General features: G+C 35.1%; 1 protein-coding gene across 5 annotated transcripts in view; it reads left to right on the top strand.

The window, feature by feature from the left end:
- The window catches only part of ATM (ATM serine/threonine kinase), a 124,670-nt gene that overhangs the window by 47,426 nt on the left and 51,654 nt on the right, over positions 1 to 25,590 (top strand). For 4 of the 5 annotated variants that reach the window (XR_009220769.1, XM_058545273.1, XM_058545274.1 and 1 more), the window contains 11 exons: positions 2,488 to 2,603; positions 3,640 to 3,766; positions 4,243 to 4,442; positions 11,125 to 11,299; positions 11,885 to 12,049; positions 12,882 to 13,014; positions 14,374 to 14,469; positions 17,005 to 17,176; positions 19,938 to 20,079; positions 21,130 to 21,306; positions 23,046 to 23,223. Coding sequence is in view for 4 of the 5 variants with exons in the window: in XM_058545273.1 (XP_058401256.1) it covers positions 2,488 to 2,603; positions 3,640 to 3,766; positions 4,243 to 4,442; positions 11,125 to 11,299; positions 11,885 to 12,049; positions 12,882 to 13,014; positions 14,374 to 14,469; positions 17,005 to 17,176; positions 19,938 to 20,079; positions 21,130 to 21,306; positions 23,046 to 23,223 (1,681 nt within the window). In the remaining variant the exon portion in view is untranslated. The remainder of the gene's footprint in view (positions 1 to 2,487; positions 2,604 to 3,639; positions 3,767 to 4,242; positions 4,443 to 11,124; positions 11,300 to 11,884; positions 12,050 to 12,881; positions 13,015 to 14,373; positions 14,470 to 17,004; positions 17,177 to 19,937; positions 20,080 to 21,129; positions 21,307 to 23,045; positions 23,224 to 25,590) is intronic. The other variant, XM_058545275.1, reaches the window with a different exon arrangement.

Raw genomic sequence — 25,590 nt, 5'->3', positions numbered from 1 at the left:
TTAATATGTGGTGATCATGATTTAGTGTAGGCAATCCATGAATTTTGTTGTTTTTATACGGTGTTCTGTCCTTTTTGACCGGCTTTTAAATGAAATGTTTAAAATCAGAAATTAAAAAAAACAACATTGGAATAATTTTGTTGCTTTTTCCTGTAAAAATTTTTCTTTAATTGGCAGTAATACATGAATGCAAGCTGATTGTTGAATTCAAGCAGTACTGAACAATGCATAGAAAATCTTCCTTACTTCCTCTTCAGTCTCATCAAGCCCTTCACTTTTCAAGTGAAAAGTATAATCCCAAGTTCCCATACCTTGCTCTTTCTTTTTTCCATGACACTTATTACCTTCTAACAGATGATATAATTGACTTATGAATTATGTTAATTGTCTTTTATCAGTCTTCTCTCTAAGTACTGTGAAGGTAGGATTTTTTTCTCTTTTCTTTTTCTTTTATGCTGATATATCCCAACCACCTAGTATATATTGAGTACTCATTATTTGATCAAAGATAGAGTCAAGTGAAAAAGGATCTAACAACTTCTGTTTGTTTTATAGTGATTTATATATATATCCAAAGTTATTTGAAGCAACTTATATTAAAACACGTTTATAAACTTTTTTTAAGGTCACAGAGGATTGGTCACTCCAATTGTTTTTCTTTTTTTTAATGTAAGTAAGGGATGACTAACCAAGCTTGGTTAACATTAGAATTACAATTGGGTAAACTTTAGGAGATTCTTTTTTTGGTTGCCCAGTTATGTGTACTGAACCAAGAAATGGAACATCAAGTCTCTAGTTGCTTAGGTGGACCCTTGCCAGTCAGAGCTGGTTGTTAAGTCTTTTGTCTGGAGGCAAATGGTGAGCAGAGGAGCTCCTTTCCCAGAAGACAGTTGGAACAGAATGTAGGCACTCTAAAGGGTATGGAATTTATGAGAGACACTCTTCCTCTACCCCCTCCCACCCAAACTCCCAGCTTAGACTTCTAAGCAAGCCTCATCTTCCTCTTCTTTTTTGCATATTCAAACCAAAAGATAGCACTTTTCAGAGTAGGAATAAGTCTAGATGGGAAAAGTGGTTACATTGAACCCTGATTAAAACACCAGTCTCAAGAATGGAAAGAGGCCAAAATTAAATAATAATTTCTTAGCTTCTTGGTTAAAGACATAAATTAAATACTTGTTAGTTTCAATTTCATTTAGCATTAAGTTGTTGTTATAAGTTAATTTTTTTGTTTCTCTAATATGTACTTTCCCTGAATCAATCTTCTAGATTCTCTTTTCTGTGGATAGGTGTTGGTACAACTTTTATCTGTCTTTTAGTCTTCTAAAACTGTCAATTGTTGAATGCCTAAAGTGTTTATTGTTACAAGATTGTTTAGCTATACCTAGGCATCTGAACAATTTATATGTACCTTAGCTAAACATTACAGACTAGCTTATTAGAGAATCCTATGAAACTAGTGAAGATAGTTATCATCTTATGTGCAAGGAAATTCATTAATTTTTCCTCTGATATTAACCAGACTTCGCCAATTTGTCCTTACTTATCTCAGATATACTTTGAAATGAGACTGGGTTTTTAAAAGGGGGAAACGTTGGAAATGACATGGATAACTGATGTGTAAGCCTGAGGGAAAGGCTAGGATCTTTGCATGAGATTTCTTTCTTGTCACATTCCGAAATATTTTTGTTATTAGAAAGTATGTTTCCAGACCTCCTTGTGAATTAAGTAAATCAGCCATATGCCTTTTAGTTCAGAACACTGCAATTTCTTATTTGCAGAGCTAATAAATCCACCTTTTAAAACTTCACAGTTCTCATTCATGTGGCTGAGGTATAATGTAGCAGACACATTCTTTATATTTAGAGAATTTATGCCCTGTGTGAGGCTACCTGTAGCAGGCAGTGGATTGATGAGGAGTCTGCTCCTGTCGGGGAGACTGGTAGTCTACTATTGATGACAGGAGATGTGGGTAGCAGCTAGCCTTAGAATTTGGGATATCAACTAGGTAGAAATCTGGGGAGAAGTCATTCAGAGAACAAAGAGATGATTATTGCTAGTCAGTGGGAATTCTTACTAGTAAAGTTCTATAAGTGAGATAGAGTTCCCAAGTAAGTCAAGAGTAAAATGCAGATTGAGGAGAATATAGATCAGTGGGGAATTTGGTTGGCAGGAAAATTAGTAGGTTGAGGAATTGAATGCTGGACTGGAAGCCTTAGTCAATTAAAATTATTCTTTAAAGAGTCGGATTAAGGGAGTCTTATTTCGTATGATTTCCCTACTTTCCTCTCAGCCTGCAGGTTGGCTGCATAGCAGAAGGAAGTAGAGTTAGCTGTATGTCTTGCAGATCTTAGGTCTTTGGTCATCTATTTCCTTCTATAGTCACTGAGTAATTTTGGAAATGAGGCAATAATGTTAGCCCTTTGAGCTGTCTAAAAGGTCACAGACATAAAAACTTAAATATATTTTAATTTTGTATCTTTGCAGATTGATCATTTATTCAGTAGTAATTTACCAGAGATTGTGGTGGAGTTATTGATGACGTTACATGAACCAGCAACTTCTGGTGGCAGCCAAAGCACTGACCTCTGTGACTTTTCAGGGTATGGGTATCTTAAACTTAGAGAATTAGCTACAATTTCAGAAGTTCCTTGGCGCATTTTTTGGTTGATGCCTTCAAATGAATTAGCTACAATTTCAGAAGGTCCTTGGCAGATTTATTGGTTGACATTTTCAAATGTCTATTTCAGTTTTTAGGCGTGTATTCTGCTTTTAAATTGTTTCTTTAAAAATAACTACCCTTGAATTGAAGTAATTACCTGTCTGCTTCTACTGTAGCCTCTCCACAGTAATTGCCTTTTCTCATTGACCACCTTGTTTGCAAATCCAATGACCTTTCTCTTCTCAATCTTTCTATAATATTCGCGCATTGTGACATTTGTTGTCTCTTGAAATTTTCTTCTTCGTGACACATTATTCCTTGTTCTCTTCTCCTTATCTATGACTTGCCTTTCTAGATCACCTTTTCTTCATCATGCTCCTTAGCTATCAGAATCTTAGTGTACCATAATTTAATTTAGATGTGAAACCCCTTTGGTTGTATATGAATGTTAGAGTTATTTTCCCAGCTTGATTGAAAGCTACTTGAAAGCACTCTTTACTATTTTTACATGCCCTATAGTGCTAGGCACATAAAATAGTAATAATATCTTCCAAAGTACTTTTACATATATAATTTCATTTGATATAAATAGTGTTTGATTGCTATGTCTTAAAATACTGTTGCATTTACAGTACTAGCGTAGAGCTGTAATTCAGACCTGAAGTGGAGTGATACTAAGGCTCATTTGTGGAACTGCCATTAACTTTATAAAAGATTTTTTAAGCAAATAATTTAAAATTGATTAAGTCATAGAGGGTAAAGGTATTTGAATATTCTGATTGATTTGTATAGACTGATATGTCATTTGTGATTTTATTAAAAGTCTAGTTTTTCAGTAGGAAAATAATTTTAAAACTTGGGATTATTATAATCTAAGTTTCCTTTTTGGAAGTTCACTGGTCTATCAACAAAATATATATTTGTCTTGATAATTTTGTTCTGAATATGATGACTGCACTTTTTCCTATAACTCTTAGAGATTTGGATCCTGCTCCTAATCCACCTCATTTTCCATCACATGTGATTAAAGCGACATTTGTCTATATCAGCAATTGCCATAAAACCAAGCTTAAAAGCATTTTAGAAATTCTTTCAAAAAGCCCTGTAAGTATACATTACTAGTATAACAACTGAAGAGAGAATTCCTTCTTTTTCAGCTAGAAAATCTGTGTAAGTGCATCTTAAAGAGAAAAAGTAAACAATTGGAAAATTCATCTGACTAAATTAAGAAAAAACACTCATTTACAGGTGTATATCTTGGTATTTTACTTGGCAGTATTAATTGAAATATGTTACATATGAGGTCTGAATTTTGTGATATTTTAATCGTATATTAGCTCAGGGAATATATATATATATTTTAAGAATATGCTATTTATTTATAGTTTACTCCCTGAAAACTAAATGAATTGACAGTAGTTTTTTTAAGTTTAAGATAGTAGTTTTCTTAATGTAATATTTTGCATTTGATATCAAATCCAAAATTCTGTAATTTAGTTATTTTGAATATAAAGTATGTGTATTATAGCTAAGTATATGTGATTAGACAGGCTTTTACTAAATATGTCTTTATTTTCTAGGATTCCTATCAGAAAATTCTTCTAGCCATATGTGAGCAAGCAGCTGAGACAAATAATGTTTATAAAAAGCACAGAATTCTTAAAATATATCACCTGTTTGTTAGCTTATTACTGAAAGATATAAAAAGTGGCTTAGGAGGAGCTTGGGCCTTTGTTCTTCGAGATGTTATTTACACTTTGATTCACTATATCAACAAAAGGTAAATATTATGTTCAGGCCAATATATAAGTAGTTTTTCTACCCTGTTATCTTAATTGAAAATATATATGTTTTTAAGAGGTGGAAGCCAGAGTATTTTTTTCTGAATTTTGCTTTTTGATATATATTGTATCTACCTTTTTTTTTCTTTTTTGAGGAAGATTGGCCCTGTGCTAACATCTGTTGCCAATCTTCTTCTTTTTATTTTTTCTCCCCAAAGCCCCAGTACGTAGTTGTGTATCATAGCTGTAGAGTTGTAGCTCTTCTATGTGGGTTGCCGCCTCAGCATGGCTTGATGAGCAGTGAGTAGGTCCAGTCCAGGATCCCAACTGATGAACCCCGGGCCACCAAAGCAGAGTGCACGAACTTAACCACTATGCCACCGGGTCAGCTCTACCTATTATTTTTTAAAAATTGCATTACTACCTCTCCAGCTCTAGAAATCTTAAGTATTTCAACATTTTAAAATAAATATTCTGATTTTAGGTGACCTGAAATATATATGTTACTATAGCAGTTCTGGTCACCAATTCCAATGTTTGTGTGGTGGGGTTTGGGGGTTTCCCACATACGTCCAAGGAGTTCTCCAGACACTAGCTGATGTCCCACAATTCAACTCAATTCTGACATTGTCTACCCAGAGGTAATGTCAGATCCCACAGGTGAAGGGCTCAGTCCTACAAGACTGCCCCCCACCTCAGATGCCAGTCACAAGCCCAGGTTATCACCAACTGGAGATTGGTCCCCTTTCTTGATTAATTTGCTAGAATGGCTCACAGAACTCAAGAAACCCATTTGCTCACTAGATTACCAGTTTATTATAAAAGGATGTAACTCAGAAACAGCCAGATGGAAGAGATGCATCGGGCAAGGTGTGGGGAAAGGGCACAGAACTTCCATGCCTTCTCCAGGTGCTCCACTCTCCCCATATCTGCACATGTTCAACAACCCAGAAGCTCCAGGAATCCTGTCCTTTTGGTTTTTATGGAGGCCTCATTACATAGGCATAATTGATTAAATCATTGGCAGTTGGTGGTTTGTTCAACCTCCCACCCTCTCTCCCCTTCCCAAAGGTCAGAGGGGTGGGACTGAGAGTACCAACTGTCTAATTATAGGGTTGGTTCTCCTGGCAACCAGCCTCCAAGTCACAGGTGCTTTCCCAAAGTCACCTCATTAACATAACAAAAGACACCTTGATTGCTCTCATCGAAGGAAATTCCAAGAGTTTTAGGAGCTCTGTGCCAGAAATGGAGGCCGAAGACCAAATATGTATTTCTTATTATAAATCACAGTATCACAGTTACTGTAGATTTTGGGTTGTATGTTAAAGTTAGCAACTCTGTTCCTTTCCATTGATTTTAATGATCTTTCTGTTATTTGTTTTCTTATTATTGGATAATGTTGCTATCAAATAAATATTTCTTCAGGCACATGAAGAATATCTACTTCTGTTTTGTTTTCTCATATTTTTCTTTTTGGCTTTTTTAAAATATCTTATAATTTTTATTTAAATTATGTATGTATAGTCATTCAGTCTTTTTCATTCACTAATCTTTTGTTTTTTTATTATGGTAAAATATATAACATGATGGGGGGCTGGCCCGGTGGCTTAGCGGTTAAGTGCGCAGGCTCTGCTACTGGCGGCCCGGGTTCGGATCCTGGGCGCGCACCGACACACCGCTTCTCCCGCCATGCTGAGGCCGCATCCCACATACAGCAACTAGAAGGATGTGCAACTATGACATACAACTATCTACTGGGGCTTTGGGGAAAAAAAAAAGGAGGAGGATTGGCAATAGATGTTAGCTCAGAGCTGGTCTTCCTCAGCAAAAAGAGGAGGATTAGCATGGATGTTAGGTCAGGGCTGATCTTCCTCACACACACACACACACACACACACACACAATAAATATATATGTATATAACATGAAATTTGTCATTGTAACCATTTTGAATGTCCAGTTCACTGATATTAATTACAGTCATAGTGTCGTGCAACCATAACCACTATCTATTTCGAAAACTTTTTCATTACCTCAAACAGAATCTTTGTGCTTATTAAGCAACAACTCCACATTCCCCTTTCCCGCCAGCCCCTGATAACCTCTAATCTATTTTCTGTCTGTATAAATTTGCCTATTCTAGATATTTTGTATAAGTGGAATTATGAAATATTTGTCCTTTTCTATCTGGCTTGTTTTACTTAGCATAATGTCTGCAAGTTTCATCCAGCACGTATCAGAACTTCATTCCTTTTTATGGCTGAATAATATTCCATTGTATATATATGTACCACATTTTGTTTATCCATGCCTCTGCTGATGAACACTTGGGTTGTTTTCACCTTTTGGCTATTGTGGATAATACTGCAATGCACATTGGTGTACAGGTATCTTTTTGAGTGTCTGTTTTCAATTCTTTTGGGTATATACATCTAGGAGTGACATTGGTGGGTCATATAATAATTCCCTGTATAGCTCTTTGAGGAACTGCCAAACTGTTTTCCACAGCAGCTGCACCATTTTACATTCGACCTGCAATTCACAAGAGTCCCAATTTCTCCACATCCTTACCTACACTTCTTACTTTCTGTTTTGATTATAGCCATCATAGTGGGTATAAAGTGCTATCTCATTGAGGTTTTGATTTTGCATTTGCCTAATGACTAATGATGTTGAACGTCTTTTCATATGCTTCTTGACTCTTTGTGTATCTTCTTTGGAGAAATGTCTGTTCAGGTCCTTTGCCCATTTTTTTTTTTTTTTTTTTTTTGTGAGGAGGACTGGCTCTGAGCTAACATCTGATGCCAATCCTCCTCCTTTTTTCTGAGGAAGATTGACCCTGCACTAACATCCGTGCCCATCTTCCTCCACTTTATTTATTTATTTATTTATTTATTTATTTACTTATTTTTGTGAGGAAGATTGGCCCTGGGCTAACATCTGTGCCCATCTTCCTCTGTTTTATATGGGACACCGCCACAGCGGCTTGACAAAGTGGTGCGTCGGTGCGCACCCGGGATCCGAACCTGTGAAACCCGGGCCGCCAAAGCAGAGTGCGCATACTTAACTACTACGCCACCAGGCCGGCCCCCCATCTTCCTCCACTTTATATGGGTTGCTGCTACAGCATGGCTTAACCAGTGGTGCGCCAGTTCGCGCCTGGGTTCCGAACCAGTGAAACCCAGGCTGCCGAAGCAGAGCCTGTGCACTTAACCGCTGTACCACCGGGCAGGCCCCTTTGCCCATTTTTTTTAATCGGGTTGTCTTTTTGTTCTTGACCTGTGGGAGTTCTTTATATATTGTGGATATTGAACTCTTAATATATGATTTGGAAATATATTCTGGATATTGAACTTTCATATATGATTTGCAAGTAGTTTCTCCCATCCTGTAAATTGTCTTTTCACTTTCCTGATAATGTCTTTTGATACGCAAAAGTTTTTAATTTTGATGAAGTCTGATTTATCTATTTTTTCTTTTGTTCCTCATGCTTTTGGTGTAGTACGTAAGAATCCATTGTCAAATCCAAGGTCATGAAGATTTACTCCTATGTTTTATTCTAAGAGTTTTATGGTTTTGACTCTTATATTTAGATCATTGATCCATTTTAATTTTTATATGTGGTATGAGGTTCAACTTCATTCTTTTGCATGTAGAAATCTAGTTGTTCTAGCACCATTTGTTGAAGATGCTATTCTTTTCTCATTGAACGGACTTGGCACCCTTGTCAAAAATCAGTTCGCCATTGATGTATGGGTTTATTTCTGAATTCTCAATTCTATTCCATTGGTCTATCCTTATGCCAGTTACCATGCTGTGTGGATTACTGTAGCTTTAAAGTAAGTTTTGAAATTAGGAAGTGTGAGTCCTCCTGTTTTGTTCTTTTTCAATATTGTTTTGGCTATTTGGGGCCCCTTGCAATTCCATGTGAATTTGATGACCAGCTTTTCTATTTATGCAAAAAAAGCTGTTGGAATTTTGATTGAGGTTGCATTGAATATGTGATAATTTACATAGTATTGACATCTCAACAATTTGTTTTCCAATCTATGTACACAGGATGTCTTTCTGTTCATTTGGACTTCTTTAGTTTCTTTCATGCATGCTGTATAGTTTTCAGTGTACAAATCTTTTACATCCTTCGTTAAATTTATTCTCAGATATTTAATTCTTTTAGGTGCTGTTGTAAATGGCATTACTTTCTTAATTTCTCTTTCAGATTGTCATTGCTGCTGTATAGAAACACAGTTGACTTTTTTATGTTGATCTTGTGACCTGCAACTTTGCTAAACTTGTTTGTTATTGCTAGTAGATTTCTTTTGGATTCTTTGGGAGTTTCTATATATATGTGTATATATATATATATATAATTATGTCATCTATAAATGTAGTTTTACTTCTTCCTTTCTAATTTGGATGCCTTTTATTTCTTTTTCTTGTCTAGTTGCTCTAAAAGTTCAGTACAATGTTGAATAGCAGAAGTGAATGTGGATATCCTTGTCTTATTCCTAATCTTATTGGGAAAGCTTTCAGTCTTTCAATATTGATTATGTTGTTAGCTGTGGATTTTTTATTTATTTATTTATTTTTTTATAATTTTATTTATTCCCCCAAAGCCCAGTAGATAGTTGTATGTCATAGCTGCACATCCTTCTAGTTGCTGTATGTGGGACACGGCCTCAGCATGGCCAGAGAAGCAGTGCGTCAGTGTGCGCCCGGGATCTGAACCCGGGCCGCCAGCACCAGAGCGCACGCACTTAACCTCTAAGCCACGGGGCTGGCCCTGTGGATTTTTCATAAATTACATTTATTATATGGAGAAGTTCCTGTCTATTCATGTTTTTCTGAATGTTTTTAGCATGAAAGGGTGTTGGATTTTGTCAGATACCTTTTTTGTGCCTTTTGAGATGATCATGTGACATTTTCCCTCATTCTATTAATGTGATGTGTTACATGGATTGATTTTCTTATATTGACCCACTCTTGCTTTCCTGGGATAAATCCTACTTGCTCATGGTGTATAACCTTTTAATATGCTGTTAGATTCAGTTTGCTAGTATTTTGTTGAGGATTTTTGAGTCTGTATTCATAAGGAGTATTGGATATTATTTTTCCTTTATCTGGTGTCTTTATCTGGATTTGGTATCAGAGATGCTGGCCTCATCACATGAGTTAGGAAGTGTTCCCTCCTATTCTGTTTTTTGGAAGAGTTTGAGAACAATTGGTGTTAATTCTTCTTAAGTGTTTGGTAGTGTTCTTCAAGTCTTTCTTCGTTTTTAATGTAGGTGTTTGCTACTACATGTATTCCTCAGCACTGCCTTTGCTGCATCCCATAAGTTTTGGTATGCTGTTTCTTCATTTTCATTTGTCTCTAAGCTCTTTTAGCATATTTAAGACAGTTGTTTGAAGTCTTTGTCTAGTAATTCCAGTATCTGAGTTTCCTCAGGAACTGTCAATCCATATATTTTATTCCTTTGAATGGGCCACGCTTTCCTATTTCTTTGTATGCCCTGTGTTTTTTTGTTGAAAGCTGGACATTTTTCTATTATAATGTGGTAACTGTGGAAATCAGATTTTCCCCTTCTCCAGGGTTTGACTTTTTTTGATTGTTGAAGGCTGTAATAGTCCATTTGTTTCATAAGTTTACTCAACTGTCTTTGCAGAGAGTATATTCTTTGCCATGTATGGTCACTGAAGACTGTTCTTTAACTTTTGTTCAGGTAGCATTTTGACAGAGATTTCCTTGAATGCTGGGAGCCAGAGAGAGAGAGAGAGAACCTTTCCTAGTCTTTGTAGATGGGCTCTGTGTAGGACTCTCCTTCAGTACTTAGCCAGACTTGCACTGAGCTTAGGGATCAGCCCAAAGTGAAAACTTACGGTCTTCTCAGGTGTCTTTTGAGCAAGCATCTTAGCGTGGGCATGAGTGTAGCTTTCTAAATTCCCCAAATATGTGGGTGATTCTGAATGCTCTAATTTCCCAAGGAAACTCTCTCCCCAGCTTTTCATTCTGGGCTTTAAGTAGTCTGTTGTGTGTCTCAACAATAATCTTTTGCCCCAGGCAGCTGTAGGTTGTTGGTGAGCCTTACAATGTTTCCTAGCAATGCTCACAGCTTTTTCAGCCTGGGGGAGATCCAAGTTAGGCAAAACAGAGCTGAGCACCTTACATCAGTCCTTCAGGTAGCTCTCAGACAGGTTTAGAACAGACATACACCATAATTTGTCAATAAGGTCTGCTCTGCTCCCTCTGGATCCAAGGACCAGGTTCCCACATTGGGGATGGGGACTGCAGTTTTCATGACCAGTGTCGTGCTGGGGAGGGCATGGGGCAAGGGCAAGTAAAATCACCACAAAGCTTTTCTACAGTTTTTAAGTTTCCTTTTTCTTGATTCAGCATTTGTTTGATTGCTGTAAATCTTTGACGGTTTTACACAGTTTTAACAAAGTTCTGACAGTTCTGCTTGTTTTTCAATGTTTCTGTCAGGAGGGGAGCTTGGAGCTGCCTACTCTGCCATTTTGCTGATGTCACTCCTCTTTTTGCCTTTTAAACCATTAAGAAATTAGATATAGAGGTGACTTTTATGTCAAGCCACCTCAGAATTATAGCTGCTGAATAAAAATGCCTTTTGAATGAACTTATATCAAAGGAGTTTCCTAAAACTTACTGTTTTTTTCCTATATTAGACCTTCTCGTTTCATGGATGTCTCATTACGTAGCTTCTCCCTTTGTTGTGACCTATTAAGCCGGGTTTGCCACACAGCAGTAACTTACTGTAAGGATGCTTTAGAAAATCATCTTCATGTTATTGTTGGTACACTTATACCCCTTGTGGATGATCAGATGGAGGTTCAGGAACAGGTAATTTCCCAAATTATCTTCAAAATAGTATTTGAAATACATTAATAAAGTCTTCTTGGAAGGAGCTGAGTGTTTTATGTTTACTTGGTGTAATTAGTAATTTTAGTGAAAATATTCATTGAAAAATGGTTGGAAAAACATTCTCAATGAATTAATCTTTGTAATCATTTAATTACAGAGCACCTAGTAATTTTGATCTAGTAAATAACGTAATAGTTTCTGTCTCTTACTTACACTGAAGTGTAGAAGTAGTCAAAACTAGGGATCACCACCTAGGTGATCAAAACTTGGCAGTTCATACCTCTGTGATGGTGTATGAGATATTGCTTATATAAAATGTTTCAGTAGTACTGGCATTTTTATACCTCAGTGCCCATCCTATAGTAGCACCTTACGTATTTGTTGAATTATTTGAAAGCACAGAAACAGTAATAGCTGGGTACCTTAGAAGTAATCAGAACATTTTATCTGAACTAGGTTAGTAGAGTTTTTATCATTTATTACAGTGGGTTTGGTTGTTTTACTTTAAAATATAATTAAGCTATTTCTCCCCTTTTGATTTTTTTCTTTTTTAATTATGTTTAGGTATTGGGCTTGTTGAAATACTTAGTGATAGATAACAAGGATAATGAAAACCTCTATATGACAATTAAACTTTTAGATCCTTTTCCTGACCACATTGTCTTTAAGGATTTACGTATTGCTCAGCAGAAAATCAAATACAGTAGAGGACCCTTTTCACTCTTGGAGGTAATAATTATTCCATCATCTTACCATTTTGTGTTAGCGAAGATAGTAGTACTTTTTGAAAACTTCTAATGCTCTAAAAGTAAAAAAATTGGATCTTTTTTTAAAATTGTGATTTAAAGAAACGTAACATGAGATTTACTGTCTCAACAAATAAAAAACGGAATCTTAATATATCCTTTTGTATTGCAGTAAAGTATAAATATCAAAATTGCTTGGTAGGAATCTAAATTTAAATATTGAAGAAGTGTGGTATGAAATTTGCTTGATCTTCATATGCATAAGATCCATTAATATGTCAAATTTATAATCTGATCCTTTGAGGGACAATTTAATTAGAAATATTTGATTTAGAGATGATATTTAACTTTTTAAAGAGTTTTTCAAGTTTTAATCCTTTTTAACTTGTATAAACGTCAAAATTATGTTCAGGTATATTTTTCCTTATAAATCTTATTATAATTTTAAAATCATACACTGTGTTTAACTATATATCAATATGAAAATATAGTTAAATATATTAAGATGTAAAACTCAAGTTACAGGAATAAATAAATAGAAATTTAAGCTTTTCCCTCTAATTGAGTATGCTATAACAATCTTAAAATCTAATTGTGTTATGAGAGAATCTATTAGAATTTAAACGAGTAAAACATTGTAGGATTTGAAATGGAAGAAGTAATTTATTTCTGCCCTGTTTGGTAGTAATAGTGATATGAGTCGGTGTCTGTAAAAGGCAATTACTAATTTGGTTTCTTTTATTAAGTTTTATTTCACAGAGTTAACCAATACATGTCAAAAGCAAGTTACATTTTTAACTAATTTTCTCTTTTAGGAAATTAATCATTTTCTCTCAGTAAGTATTTATGATGCACTTCCATTGACACGGCTAGAAGGACTGAAGGATCTTCGGAGACAACTGGAGCAACATAAAGATCAGATGATGGATCTAAGGAGAGCATCCCAGGGTACTGTTTTTAATGATGTGGGTTATTTGTACCTATTTCTTTTTGAAGGAATGTTTTATAAATTCTTGCTCTTGGTTCAATTGCCATGGACTTAGTTTTAGACTCTCATCATTTAGTTCAGACCTTCATCATTTCTCATCTAACCATAAAACACTTCCTAAATGGTCTCCTCACCTTGAGCTTCTCTTTTTTTATCCATCTTCTACACCTCTGCCAGAATGATTTCTCTAAACCCAAACATGATCATGTTATTCTACTGCTTAAAAAATTTTAACAACTTTCTACTGCCTAAAAGAAGAATTTTAATTCCTTAGAGCGAGGCATACAAGGTAATCTGTCTCTGCCTACTGCTCTAACTTATTTAAATAAAAGAAATGTGTCTCATGTTAAGCCTCTTAGCCATGAATGTGCATATGTGTGTGTTGTGTGTATGTATATATATGTGTGTGTTTTTTATATACATATACACATATATGTATGTGTTTCTAGCTTTTTTTTTTTTACTTAAGAAAACATCCATTTTTATCTTAATGTGATTTGAGTTTAGGTTATTATAGTATTGCACTTGGGGGAAACTTTTTCTACTTATGTTTTGATTATCATCTTGTGCTCATTAATTTCATATGCTATTGTGTTTTTATTTTCAATGCTTTTTAAAACTAATTTTTGTTTTGACTGTCTGAGCTCAGAGATTCTATTGCAACTGTTCTGAGGTGTGTGTGTGTGTGTGTGTGTGTGTGTGTGTGTGTGTATATGTGTAAAGTATGAACTCCTCTATCTCTTATTCTCGTATGTTTGGGTATTTTATTGGTCTAGATCTGCCTTGTCCAATACAGCCACTAGCTGTAGCTATTTAAATTTAAATGTATTAAAGTTTAAAATTCAGTTTCTTTGTCATACTAGCACATGTCAAGTTCTCACTAGTAACATGTGGTAGTGGCTGTCATTGGACAGCACAGATTATAGAACATTTCTGTCATTGCAGAAAGTTCTATTGGACAGTGCTGGACTAAATGCTAGAGCTTGAAAAACCAAGCATGCTTCTAAGGTCCCTTCTAGCTTAATGTTGAATGAGTCTGTGTTTCTGTTTGTGATTTTGCTAAGGTATTGACTTCTGCACAACTTAAGACATTTTTCTCTCTGTCTGCCAAATGTTGCCGATCACTTCTCCTTGGTTCTGTTTCATAAGGAAATTCAAATACATTCACTTCATATTTTTTGAGCTGCTCGTGATTTAAAACCTTTTTAAAAAACTTTATAGAAGTTTTGTAGTCAGATAATTTAATATATAAGCATATCATAAAGAAAAGTGTTGTCTCCATGAGAGTTTTAAGCTAATTTTTTCAAAATTGCTCTTAGATAACCCACAAGATGACATAATGGTAAAGCTGGTTGTCAACTTGTTGCAGTTATCCAAGATGGCAATAAACCACACTGGTGAAAGAGAAGTCTTAGGTAAACTATTTGGCTGAATGAATATGAATTTTTATGTTTGAGTGATCATCTTCATAGTATTTTCACAATCAGTAAAAGTTTGTCATTTGGGATATTGGGTAAATGTAAGAAGCTAGCTAAGTTATATTTCTTTTTAGTTCAAGTATCTTGAAGCAGCCCTCCTTTCATATTTTCCTTCACGTATAAAGTGAAAAGTTAGTGATTTATATATGTGCATAACTATTAATTTGAAAATGCCTTGTAAATATTTAGGAAGGTCAGAAATACCTATTTGTAGCATACGTTGCAAATAAATTGACTTCTGATACATTTTATGAATATATTATAACTCAGACTTAATATCTTTATCATGTAACAAAAATAAGAATTGAGGACTTGGCGGGCTGATTAAACTCAAATATTAAAACCACATTCAAGTCCTCTTCTACCACCATTTGGGGGATAACCTAATATAAATAGCCAACATCATGCCTAGTATAGGTGTTTAGGTTTGGTAACCACAGGATGAAAGAATCACATGATTAAAATCAGCTTGAAGTTGTCATGACAGCGTTGCTTCAAATAAAAAAAAATGGGAGGAATAAGAGGTGCTTCACAGATTCTATTATCTTCCTTTTTTTTTTTTAATAATTTTATTTATTTATTTTTTCCCCCAAAGCCCCAGTAGATAGTTGTATGTCATAGCTGCACATCCTTCTAGTTGCTGTATGTGGGACTCGGCCTCAGCATGGCCGGAGAAGCGGTGCGTCGGTGCACGCCCGGGATCCGAACCCGGGCCTCCAGCAGCGGAGCGCGCGCACTTAACCGCTAAGCCACGGGGCCGGCCCTCTATTATCTTTCGATGGAGTCTTCATTAACTTCTCAGTGGGAGCCTAGTATCTAGGGTACTTCCTTTTTGTGAATTTTTTATTGAGATACATCTTAACATACAGAAAAGTATACAGATCATAAGAATATAACCTGAAGAATTTTCACAAACAACACACCTGTGCATCTAGCACCCAGACCGAGAAGTAAAACCTTACCAGCACCCTAGAAGTTTCCCTTGACCAATGAATTTACCCCTTTATCCACTGTTTCTGGGGACAAACCTGATTTGCTGCAGGAGCCCTAAGTGGCTTTCCTGCATGGCATAAAATTTTAGTGGTTTGTATCCACTGCTAACATCATACTTAATGGTGAAAGACTGAAAGCTTTCTCCCTCAGATAAGGAATGAGACAAGGTTGCCGCTTTCACCACTCCTCTGTAGCATTATACTGAAAGTTCTAGCCAGAGTAACTGGACAAGAAAAAGAAATAAAAAGCGTCCAGATTGGAAAGGAGGAAGCAAAACTCTATTCACAGATGACATGATTCTATATAGAAAATTCTAGAGACTCTATAAGAAAGCTATTATAGAGCTAATAAATGAATTCAGCAAAGTTCCAGTATATAAGATCAACACATAAAATTCAGTTGTATTTCTATACACCAACAATGAACAATCTGAAAAGGAAATTCCATTCCACTTACAATTCCATTTACAATAACATTTAAGAGAATTAAATAGCTGGGGATAAATTTAATCAAGGAAGTTAAAGACTTGTACAGTCAGCCCTTCATATCCACGGGTTCTGCATCCTCTGATGCAACCAACCATAGGTCAAAAGGCCTACGATGGTTGCGTCTGGACTGAACACGTACAGACTTTTTTTTCTTATCATTATTTCCTAAACAGTACAGTATAACAACTATTTACATAGCATTTACATTGTGTTAGGTATTGTAAGTAATCTAGAGATGATTTAAAGTATACGGGATCGTGTGCATAGATGATATGCAAATACTACACTATATATAAAAGACTTGAGCATCCCTGGATTTTGATATCGGCGGGGGTGGGGGCGGTGGTTCTGGAACCAATCCCCTGTGGATACCAAGGGACAACTGTAGACATTCTCTTTGTTAGAAGTGAGTCATTAAGTATAGCCCATACTCAAGGAGAAGGGAATTAGGCTCCACCTTTTGAAAGAAGAACTATCACTATCAAAGAATTTGTGAACATATTTTAATGAATTCCACCATGAATGGGAAAGAGCATGAGGGAGTCCTCTGGCATGCTGAAAACATTCTATCTTCATCTGGGTAGTGACAGCACCAGGTGGAAAAAAAATGTCCGTGTGTGTGTGATTTTTCCCTGAAGTGTGTAAGAGTTGTGGACTTGGTGTAATAATACCTCAAAAAATTTTTAACGGTTTTGAAGTCTGTTGATACTCCCATACAGTGGCTCTGTTTAGACTTTAATCCTTAATATCTTCAGTCTGTTACTGGTTAATCTATCTTCTGAATATGAATTTATAGGGGAAAATATCTGTTGCCCACATGGATGGTATATAAAGGAAATAATATAATAATTTGTAGCTTCTTCAATCTATTCAAAATCTTTGAAAACTTGAAGAATGACAAAATAGCATTATATTTTTAAAATTAGAAGATTTCTGTTTTAAGTCTGCTCTGTTAACTATAACTCTACTGAAATGAAATTTCTTTATATAGAGGCTGTTGGAAGCTGCTTGGGAGAAGTGGGTCCTATAGATTTCTCTACCATAGCTATACAACATAGTAAAGATACATCTTATACCAAGGCCCTTGAGTTATTTGAAGATAAAGAACTTCAGTGGACCTTCATAATGTTGACCTACCTGAATAATACACTGGTGGAAGATTGGTGAGTATTTAATGATACTTTCTTTCTGATAGCACTTACTTAATCTGACATTGAAGGAGAATGATACTTCACATTAACATTTACAGTAACTGAAACTTTCTCCTTTAAGTTGCCATACTTTTCTTTAATCTCAAGTACTTTAATGAAAATTGTTGTATTTTTATTAATTCACATAATCACTGAAACCCTGCTATGTGCCAGGCACTTGATATCGTGATGAACATGCTAGGCGAGGGCCACGTTAAATTCTAGTGCGAGTAGACTAGACTAGGAAAACAACCAGGTGGTTGTACACGGCACATTAAGATAGGGGAATGTAAAGGGGGATGTTTTGGTCACTTGTCAGAATCAGAGGTGCCACTCTTCTCTCAGCTAGACTATTTTAGTCCTTTTAAAATAAGTTATAGAGCAGAAATTTCATAACTCCAAAAGTCTTAGGCTAATCAAACAGGATTTTCTTTTGCCTGCCTATTCTCTATACAAAATAAAGTCATAACAGGTATCATAATTTCAACTTTCTGGTTATGAGATTACTTTTGCTTTCTCCTCCACCCCCCCCCCCCCACTTATCTATCTATCTATTTTTGGAGAGTAGATTCAAAGGATTTTTGCCCACAACGGGGCATCTTTCTAGGTAAATGAGTGTTTTGTGTCTGTTTCCCTGCAAACCCCTCCCCTCTTCTCTTGGAGAATAAATGATTGGCAATAATGTCTACCTGCCATGTTTTCATTGTTGATTTAATGGACACATATCTTTATTTTGCTGTTGTTACAATAAAAAGTCTGGCATGGTTTCTTTCCCAACATTTTATTATAAAAATTTTCAAAGATAGAGCAAAATTGAAAGAATTTTACAGTAAACACCACACACCTAGATTCTACCATTAATACTTTACTACTCTCCTTGCTTTATCACATCTAGCTATCCTTCTATCCATTAGTTAATCCATCTCATATATTTCAAAGTATATCTGACATTTTTTTGTGTGTGACTAAGACTGGCTCTGAGCTAACATCCATTGCCAATTCTTCTCTTTTTGCTGAGGAAGATTAGCCCTGAGTTAACGTCTGTGCTCATCTCCCTCATTTTGTATGTGGGACGCTGCCACAGCATGGCTTGATGAGCGGCACGTAGGTGCATGCCCGGGATCCAAACCTGCGAACCCCAGGCCACCGATGTGGAGCATGCGAATGTAACCATTACGCCACCGGGCCAGCCCCTGGCATGGTTTTTGAAGAGATTTTCCACAGAAAATTTGCAAGCATTAAATGTTTCATTTGTTACACAGTAATTTGAAATTGGTTTTTCTGAAAAAGGTGCACAGAGATATTAGTGTGGCTTAAACTTGAGAACAGTAGGGAACAGGTACAATTTTTTTTCCTTTCTTTTTGCAAGAGGAAAGAAATCCTTGTATGTTTAAGGGGCCTTAGGTCTACAAAGGGGATGCTAACCAAGGAATTCCCAGAATAGCTGGTCATGGAATGCTCTCTGAGGAAGTGTCATCTAGCTGATCTGAGTGATCAGGAATCAGCTGTAAGATGATTAAGGATAATGCATTCCAGACAGGGGAATAGCTAGAATGGAAATAAGCTTGGTGTGTTTGAGGAACAGAAAGAAGCCTAGTTTGGAGGAACATGGTATGAGATGAAATTAGAAAGGTAGCACTACTTCTGATTAAGAAATTTGGATTTTATTTGAAATATATAAGGAAGCCATGGAGCGTTAAGCACAGTAGTGTCACGATGCAGCTTACATTTTTACTCTGGCTTTTAAATGGCAAATGGATTGTGATGGGCAGAAGTGGAAACAGGAAGCCTGATTATGAAACGATTACAGTAGTTCAGAGGAGATATGATGGTGACTTGGATTAGGGTGGCAGTAATGGAGATGAGGTAAAACATGCATGGAACCAGCGTATGTTTTTAGCATAGAGACAGGACTTGCTGAGGAACTGGATACGGAGAAGTGAGGGAAGGAGAGAGGAATGAAGGCTGAATCCAGGGTTAGTGTTTATGCTCCTATGTCTTAATCGAGAAACCTAAAATGAATTAAGCCTTCACTTGATAGCTCATCATCTTTACAGTATCAGAAATTATGACATTTTTGGTCAGCTGTTACATTTTCAGTACTCTTGTATTGCAGCCTTACTTTGCCTAATTTTTTGCAAAAGAGAAGGACTTGCAAGTTTTTATTAGAGATTTTAGATGCCTTCCTAATGATTCTCAACTAGTTTCTTGTCAGAATAAGTGTGTACTTACTGCCTGTTTAACATTGTTCTAGATGATAATTTTATCATTTGGAAGGAAATGCCATTCTGCCTTACTTCAGATTTATTTGTATCTCTCAGAGAAGATATTATCAAAATATTATTTTCTCAGATGAATTTATATTTTGTTATTCTCACTACTCATTTTTATTAGTCATTGTTATTTCCAAGTGTTTCTTTTTATGAATCCTTTTAATTTATGATAGTCATAATATAAACTTTATTGTATTGAATGAAGGGAACTGTTGTTGCAGTGATAAGTAATTCAGGTTTACTGAAGGTATATTAAAAATCCTTTGATAATTTTGGGTTTGATGTTATAGGATTTTATAGATATAAAATTTCCTAATAAATATAAAAATTTCCTATTAAATAGATGTAAGTTTCCTAATATAAATTTTAGATTTTAATTTTTTAGTTGGAGGTTGCTTAACACTCATCCAGATTAACAGTTGATATATTTTATAGGCATTTGAATTATTTGTGTTTTTCAGTGTCAAAGTGCGATCGGCTGCTGTTTCCTGTTTGAAAAATATTTTAGCCACAAAGACTGGACATAGTTTCTGGGAGATTTATAAGAAGACAACTGATCCCATGCTGATCTATCTACAGCCTTTTAGAACATCAAGAAAAAAGGTCTCTCAAATAATAAATGTTTATTGAATATCCACGATACCTAGAACAGTTCTATTTGCTGTAGATTATATATATCAAATTGCTTAAATAGTATTATACTAACATTTAACCTTTCTCAGAGATAATTCCAACTGTACTTCTTGAATCCAGAGGATTTATATTTTTAATTATGGCAGTGGGGAAAAGCTGAGATAGGTAGCTTGGAGAAATGGTGGTTGATTTGGGGGATAGGAGGAGTTCTTAAAGACTGGCCTTTTTTCTTAGGAGTAGAAAACCCTTACTTCGATCACATGAAAGCTGTTGATCCTGGGTGTGGTTATAGGTATTATGATCAGCAAGCAAGTGTTTATTTCCATAGCAAGTTCAAGTATCACAGCCCCCTAATGAAATATAAGATGGCCTATAGATTTCTCCCTTTTTCCATGTTGATATCATAATAAGGTTCCACTGAAAGTACTCTATGAAGGATATTTAAGAACTCTTGCTTCTCCTTTAGTCTAAACATTCCTCTTTAATATTTTCTTTTCATAAAGTGACTGAAAAATACACGGTTGAGTTTTCACCAATTTAATTTCAGGGCATATACCCATCATTGAAATTGTACTTTTAATGTATCATAAATATAATTTTGATATCAGTGAAATTATAAATAATATAAACTATTAATAAAACTAGTAATATAACCTGTAAAACACTATTAGTTTTAACATTTTAAAATCTCATTTCATCTTGAAATCGATCCTGTATGGTAGATTTGGACTGGTTTTGTACGAGACAGATGAGGCAGAGAGTTTGTGATTCATATAAAGAGGAGAACTCAAGCTTTCTGCTGTCTAGACCAGTAATTTTTTATCATACCGCTCTGCCTCTCATATACACATCAATGTATTTTAATTTTAAAGGATAACCATTGCCTCCAGATTTAGTTTTAACTACGTTTAGTTTTATTTAGAAACAGGTTTGTTGATGCCTAGATATTTGTTTTGCATAAGAAAGGTAAAACATATTTCTAATTACCTTATTTACCTTTTTTGATCACTTTCTTTCTAGTTTTTAGAAGTACCCAGACTTGGCGAAGAAAGCCGTTCAGAAGGCCTGGATGATACGAGCCTGTGGGTTCCTCAAAGTGAAAATCATGATGTGTGGATAAAGACACTGACTTGTGCTGTTTTGGATAGTGGAGGCACAAAAAGTGAAATTCTTCAGTTATTAAAACCAATGTGTGAAGTAAGAAGATTAGTCTGACTTAATCCTTTTCTACCTTTGCTTTTTTATTTGAGCTTTCTCTTAATAATTTTCTTTGCTTGTCCCATTCCATTTGGCTTCTGTGCACATGTTTGTGGCCTATATATCTAAAAAAGGTGCTGATACTGTGCATCTTCTTCATGCAACATCAGCTACACTCAGCTGTTGGGAATCCATCATACAGGGCTTTATTTAGCTATAACTTTATGCAGTAAGTTAGTAAATAAGATGTGGGGTAGCTACATACTGGATGAGTTATAAGGGGTACCTTGAATAATTTGTTACTAATGATAGTTAAAATACTGATAATTGTAAATTATTTGTATTAACCAAAAGTCTGCTTTAACTTTTTTTTTGTTTACTTCTTCTAGTAAGGTCATTGTCATTTACTTTCCCTGGTACACTTTCTTGAGTGAGAAAAAGAAATAGGGTAGCAGTTAGCATTGCTTTTTTATTTTTGAGGGTACAGTACAATTTATTTCAGTAGAGAGTAAGGGCACATACTAAATCAAATCAAACAAAAAGTTCATATGCTCTTATCAAATATGTCATCCAAAACAGCACAATATGATGATGCTCTAAGACTTTAGAAGCTAACCCAGTTTATAGTACTGTCAAGCATGATTGAACAGAAATGTGAAAACAAAATATCTGACTAGGTCAGACTTCTGCCAGTTACAAATAACTGGTAGAGAAGTGAGTACTGTGGTAAAGTGCCCTCATTGAAAGCAGTTTAAAAAGCAGTCCTTGTTTCTACGGAAAAAGTGTTGATAGTGAATAAATCATCACACTCTCTGCAATACTACATAGTACACATACCAGGTTAGCAGAGTGGTACCCTGGGCACACACACACCTAATTTCTCATTAGTGAACAAACCTAAGATTTTTATAAAGTTCTGACTTTGAGCCGGAAAATAAAATGTTCCAAGTATGCATATATATACACCCTAATTGCTAGTTCCTTAAATTCTCTCCTTCCAAGAGCTTTTTGATTTGTCTTATGTTTAAAAAGGAAAAAATGTGAATTGGTAATCTACATTCTTTCTTATGTGTGTGTTATGCAATGAATATATGAAGATGGTGTCTTGGCAAAAATAAGATTGAGTACTGTTTTAATGTACCATGTGTATTAAAGCACTTTTCTACACTTTGGAGTATACCACAAATAAGTACCCAAATTCTGTACCTGGAAATTGGAGTTTATTAGAAAAATAAACATTTTAACATAACTGTTGTAGTATTTAACATGACAGTGAAGAGTGTTGCTCTTCACTGAGTGTAGAAAATGTGCAAAAATCAAATTTTCACCTTTTCTTTTAAATATTGATCCCCGTTTTCCCTTATATCAAATTTAAAAACTGCTTTTGTTATTATTAACACTTTTCAACTGTGAAATTTTATTTACAGTAGTGACATATGATTTCATTTGTAAATAGTGTCCTATTTCATTATATGCAGATTTCCTAGACTGGAAATAAACAATTGCAGTGTAAATAACACATATGTTTGATATAGATATTCTAGGTTAGTTTAATTTTTTTGTTTTAAACATTACCTGGTGCACATGTTTTTTGTTTGTTTTTTAGCAGTACATTAAGTTCATGACAGATTCATTTATCATTTTTTTGAAGTTTAATATGTCAGTAATGCAATGAAAATTTTAAGTAAAATTTATTATTTTAACTCCAACTATTGACTGGATGTGTTTGTATATTCTAGGTGAAAACTGACTTTTGTCAGACTGTGCTTCCATACTTGATTCATGATATTTTACTCCAAGATACAAACGAATCATGGAGAAATCTGCTTTCTACACACATTCAGCGATTTTTTACTGACTGTTTCAGACACTCCTCACAAACGAGCCGATCCACGACCCCTGCATATTTGGATTCAGGTATTCTGTTAAATTTCTAGCATTTATACTGTTAACTTCTTGGTTCTAGAGAAAGACAAATTTGTTTAAATCCCATCAATACACTTTATAGGCTTAATTCCATAATCTATAAACATCTATTTCCTCATCTGTAGAATGGAGATAAATGTTGTAGCCAGTTTTCAGTGAGATGATGTGTGTAAAGCACGTGTAATACTTGATGCATACGTACTCCCTCAGTAAATTTTGTATTAGTAGTGAAGCAGCTAATTGAGCATTTGGTAAATGTCAAGCACTGTGTTTGGCACTGGTAATATGGATATGAACAAGACATATACTACATTCTAGCAACAGAAAAAGGAGACAAATAAATGCAACCAAATATTATAGGTGCTGTGCTGGAGATAGAATGGAATTTTCATAGTAAAGTTCTGGCCAACTCATTTTTTAAAAGCATCCTTTTTAATTACAAAATATATTTATTGTAGAAAATATAGAAAAGTTAGCATAAATTAAAAAAATAACCCATAATCCCATGGTCTAGGATAACTACAGTTAACTTTTGGTATATATCTTTTCAGGTTTTTTTTTTTTTTTTTTGGTGAGGAAGATTGGCCTCGAGCTAACATCTGTTGCCAATCTTCATCTTTTTGCTGAGAAAGATGGACTCTGAGCTAACATCTGTGCCCCTCTTCCTCCATTTTGCATGTGGGATGCCACCACAGCGTGGCTTGATGAGTGGTGCGTGGATTCGAACCTGTGAACCCCGGGCTGCCAAAACGGAGCATGCAAACTTAACCACTGTGCCACCGGCTGGCCCCTGACTTTCCAGTTTTTTAAAATAAAAATTGGATTATACTTTATTTACTCGTATAGCCTGCTTTCCTTCCTTTATGATAAGTGTTTCCCATGCTAAGAAGTTATAGCAGGAGAAATTCCACCAGGAATTGGATGCACATATACATATACATATATGCATATTTGAAGGCTCATTATGAGTCAGTTTTTCAAACCTAAATTTAAAAAAAGAAAAAAAGATTCACAGATCTGTGATGTTAACTTATTGTCTTTAATATATATTATTAGTGCATTTTATGTACAGTTATAAAACTAGGTACAAATTCGCTTACTGTACTTCAAGACCAGTACAATTCTAAGAAAAATATTGATTTAATGTGATATTTTGCTACAACTAAATTGCTCTTCCCAACCTTGACTATGGTTCCAGTCACTTTGGCATAGGTTGTGATACTCAATTCTCCCAATTGTTTCTTTGCCTTCTACTACTACAGCCTTTATTTGACGTGACTGTGATGTCATTTAGACTTCACTTTGCTCTGTTTTATGTTTTATGTAGTTCTTTTTTATTGGCCAACAACAATTACAAATCTACCATTTGAACTAATATGATTATAAACATAGACGTGGATGCCCATTCTGTGGTCCTACTTGATTATAAGTTGGTCATGTAAATGATCCACAGTATGCTTATATGAATTTTCTTTAGACCATTGAAATAAAATTCCTAAAATAGAAATTCTCATAGAGACTTTGCAAACTATTTAGACTATATCTCCTATCCTTAATTTGGGAAATACAGGTATAAATGATTCAGTTACCAGTAAACATTTGAGTTTTAAATATTATGTAATTTAAAGTAGTTTTAAAAATAATTTTATTACATATCAAGTTTAATATAGTCACTGCCTATGATAACCTGACAATTTGTTGTCATGAACCTGGCCAAGCCTTTTTTTTCATGTTTATCATTTGTATATATGTATTTATGCTGCAGCCACTCAAAGATAAAATTCTGTTATTGAAAGGAAAGTAAATGTAGATTTCTAGCAAATTAAATGGTTTGTCTTTTCTGATTTCTATAAGTCTCATTGCCTTCACTTGAATGTCCCATGTGCATCTCAAATTCAGCTGTCTGAAGGTAGACTTGTCTTCTTCTCGTTCCTTTGGCCTCCTTCTCTTAATGTGTATGTCTTTAGTGAATGACATTCAGTTGCCCAAGCCAGAAATTTCTCTCATTTGTCTCATCTGATTACCAAATCCTGCTAATTCTATGTTATAAATAATGTTAGTCCATCTGTTTATCTCTGTCCCCAGCATCCTTCCTGCTTTCCAGCTCTGTGGTTCAACACAATTGAAATTCTTTCAGTGATTTCTCCAAGTTCCTTCTTGTTCCAGCCGTCTCAGATAGTGTTACTATTGCCTGAAACACTATCCTTTCCTCTTCTCATGACAGACCATTACTCTTCTTTCAGATATCACTTTTTCTGTGAAGCTCGTCTTATTCAGATTAGATTCCTTTCTATATGCCTCTGTGGTTTTCTGAACTCTCCCCATCATAGCACTTATCACACTATGTTAAGAGTCTCT

This window comes from Diceros bicornis, chromosome 7, assembly GCF_020826845.1.
Source record: "Diceros bicornis minor isolate mBicDic1 chromosome 7, mDicBic1.mat.cur, whole genome shotgun sequence".
Classification (NCBI taxonomy): domain Eukaryota; kingdom Metazoa; phylum Chordata; class Mammalia; order Perissodactyla; family Rhinocerotidae; genus Diceros; species Diceros bicornis.
Note: the sequence above shows the minus strand (reverse complement) of the source record. Positions and strands in the feature narration are given on the sequence as shown.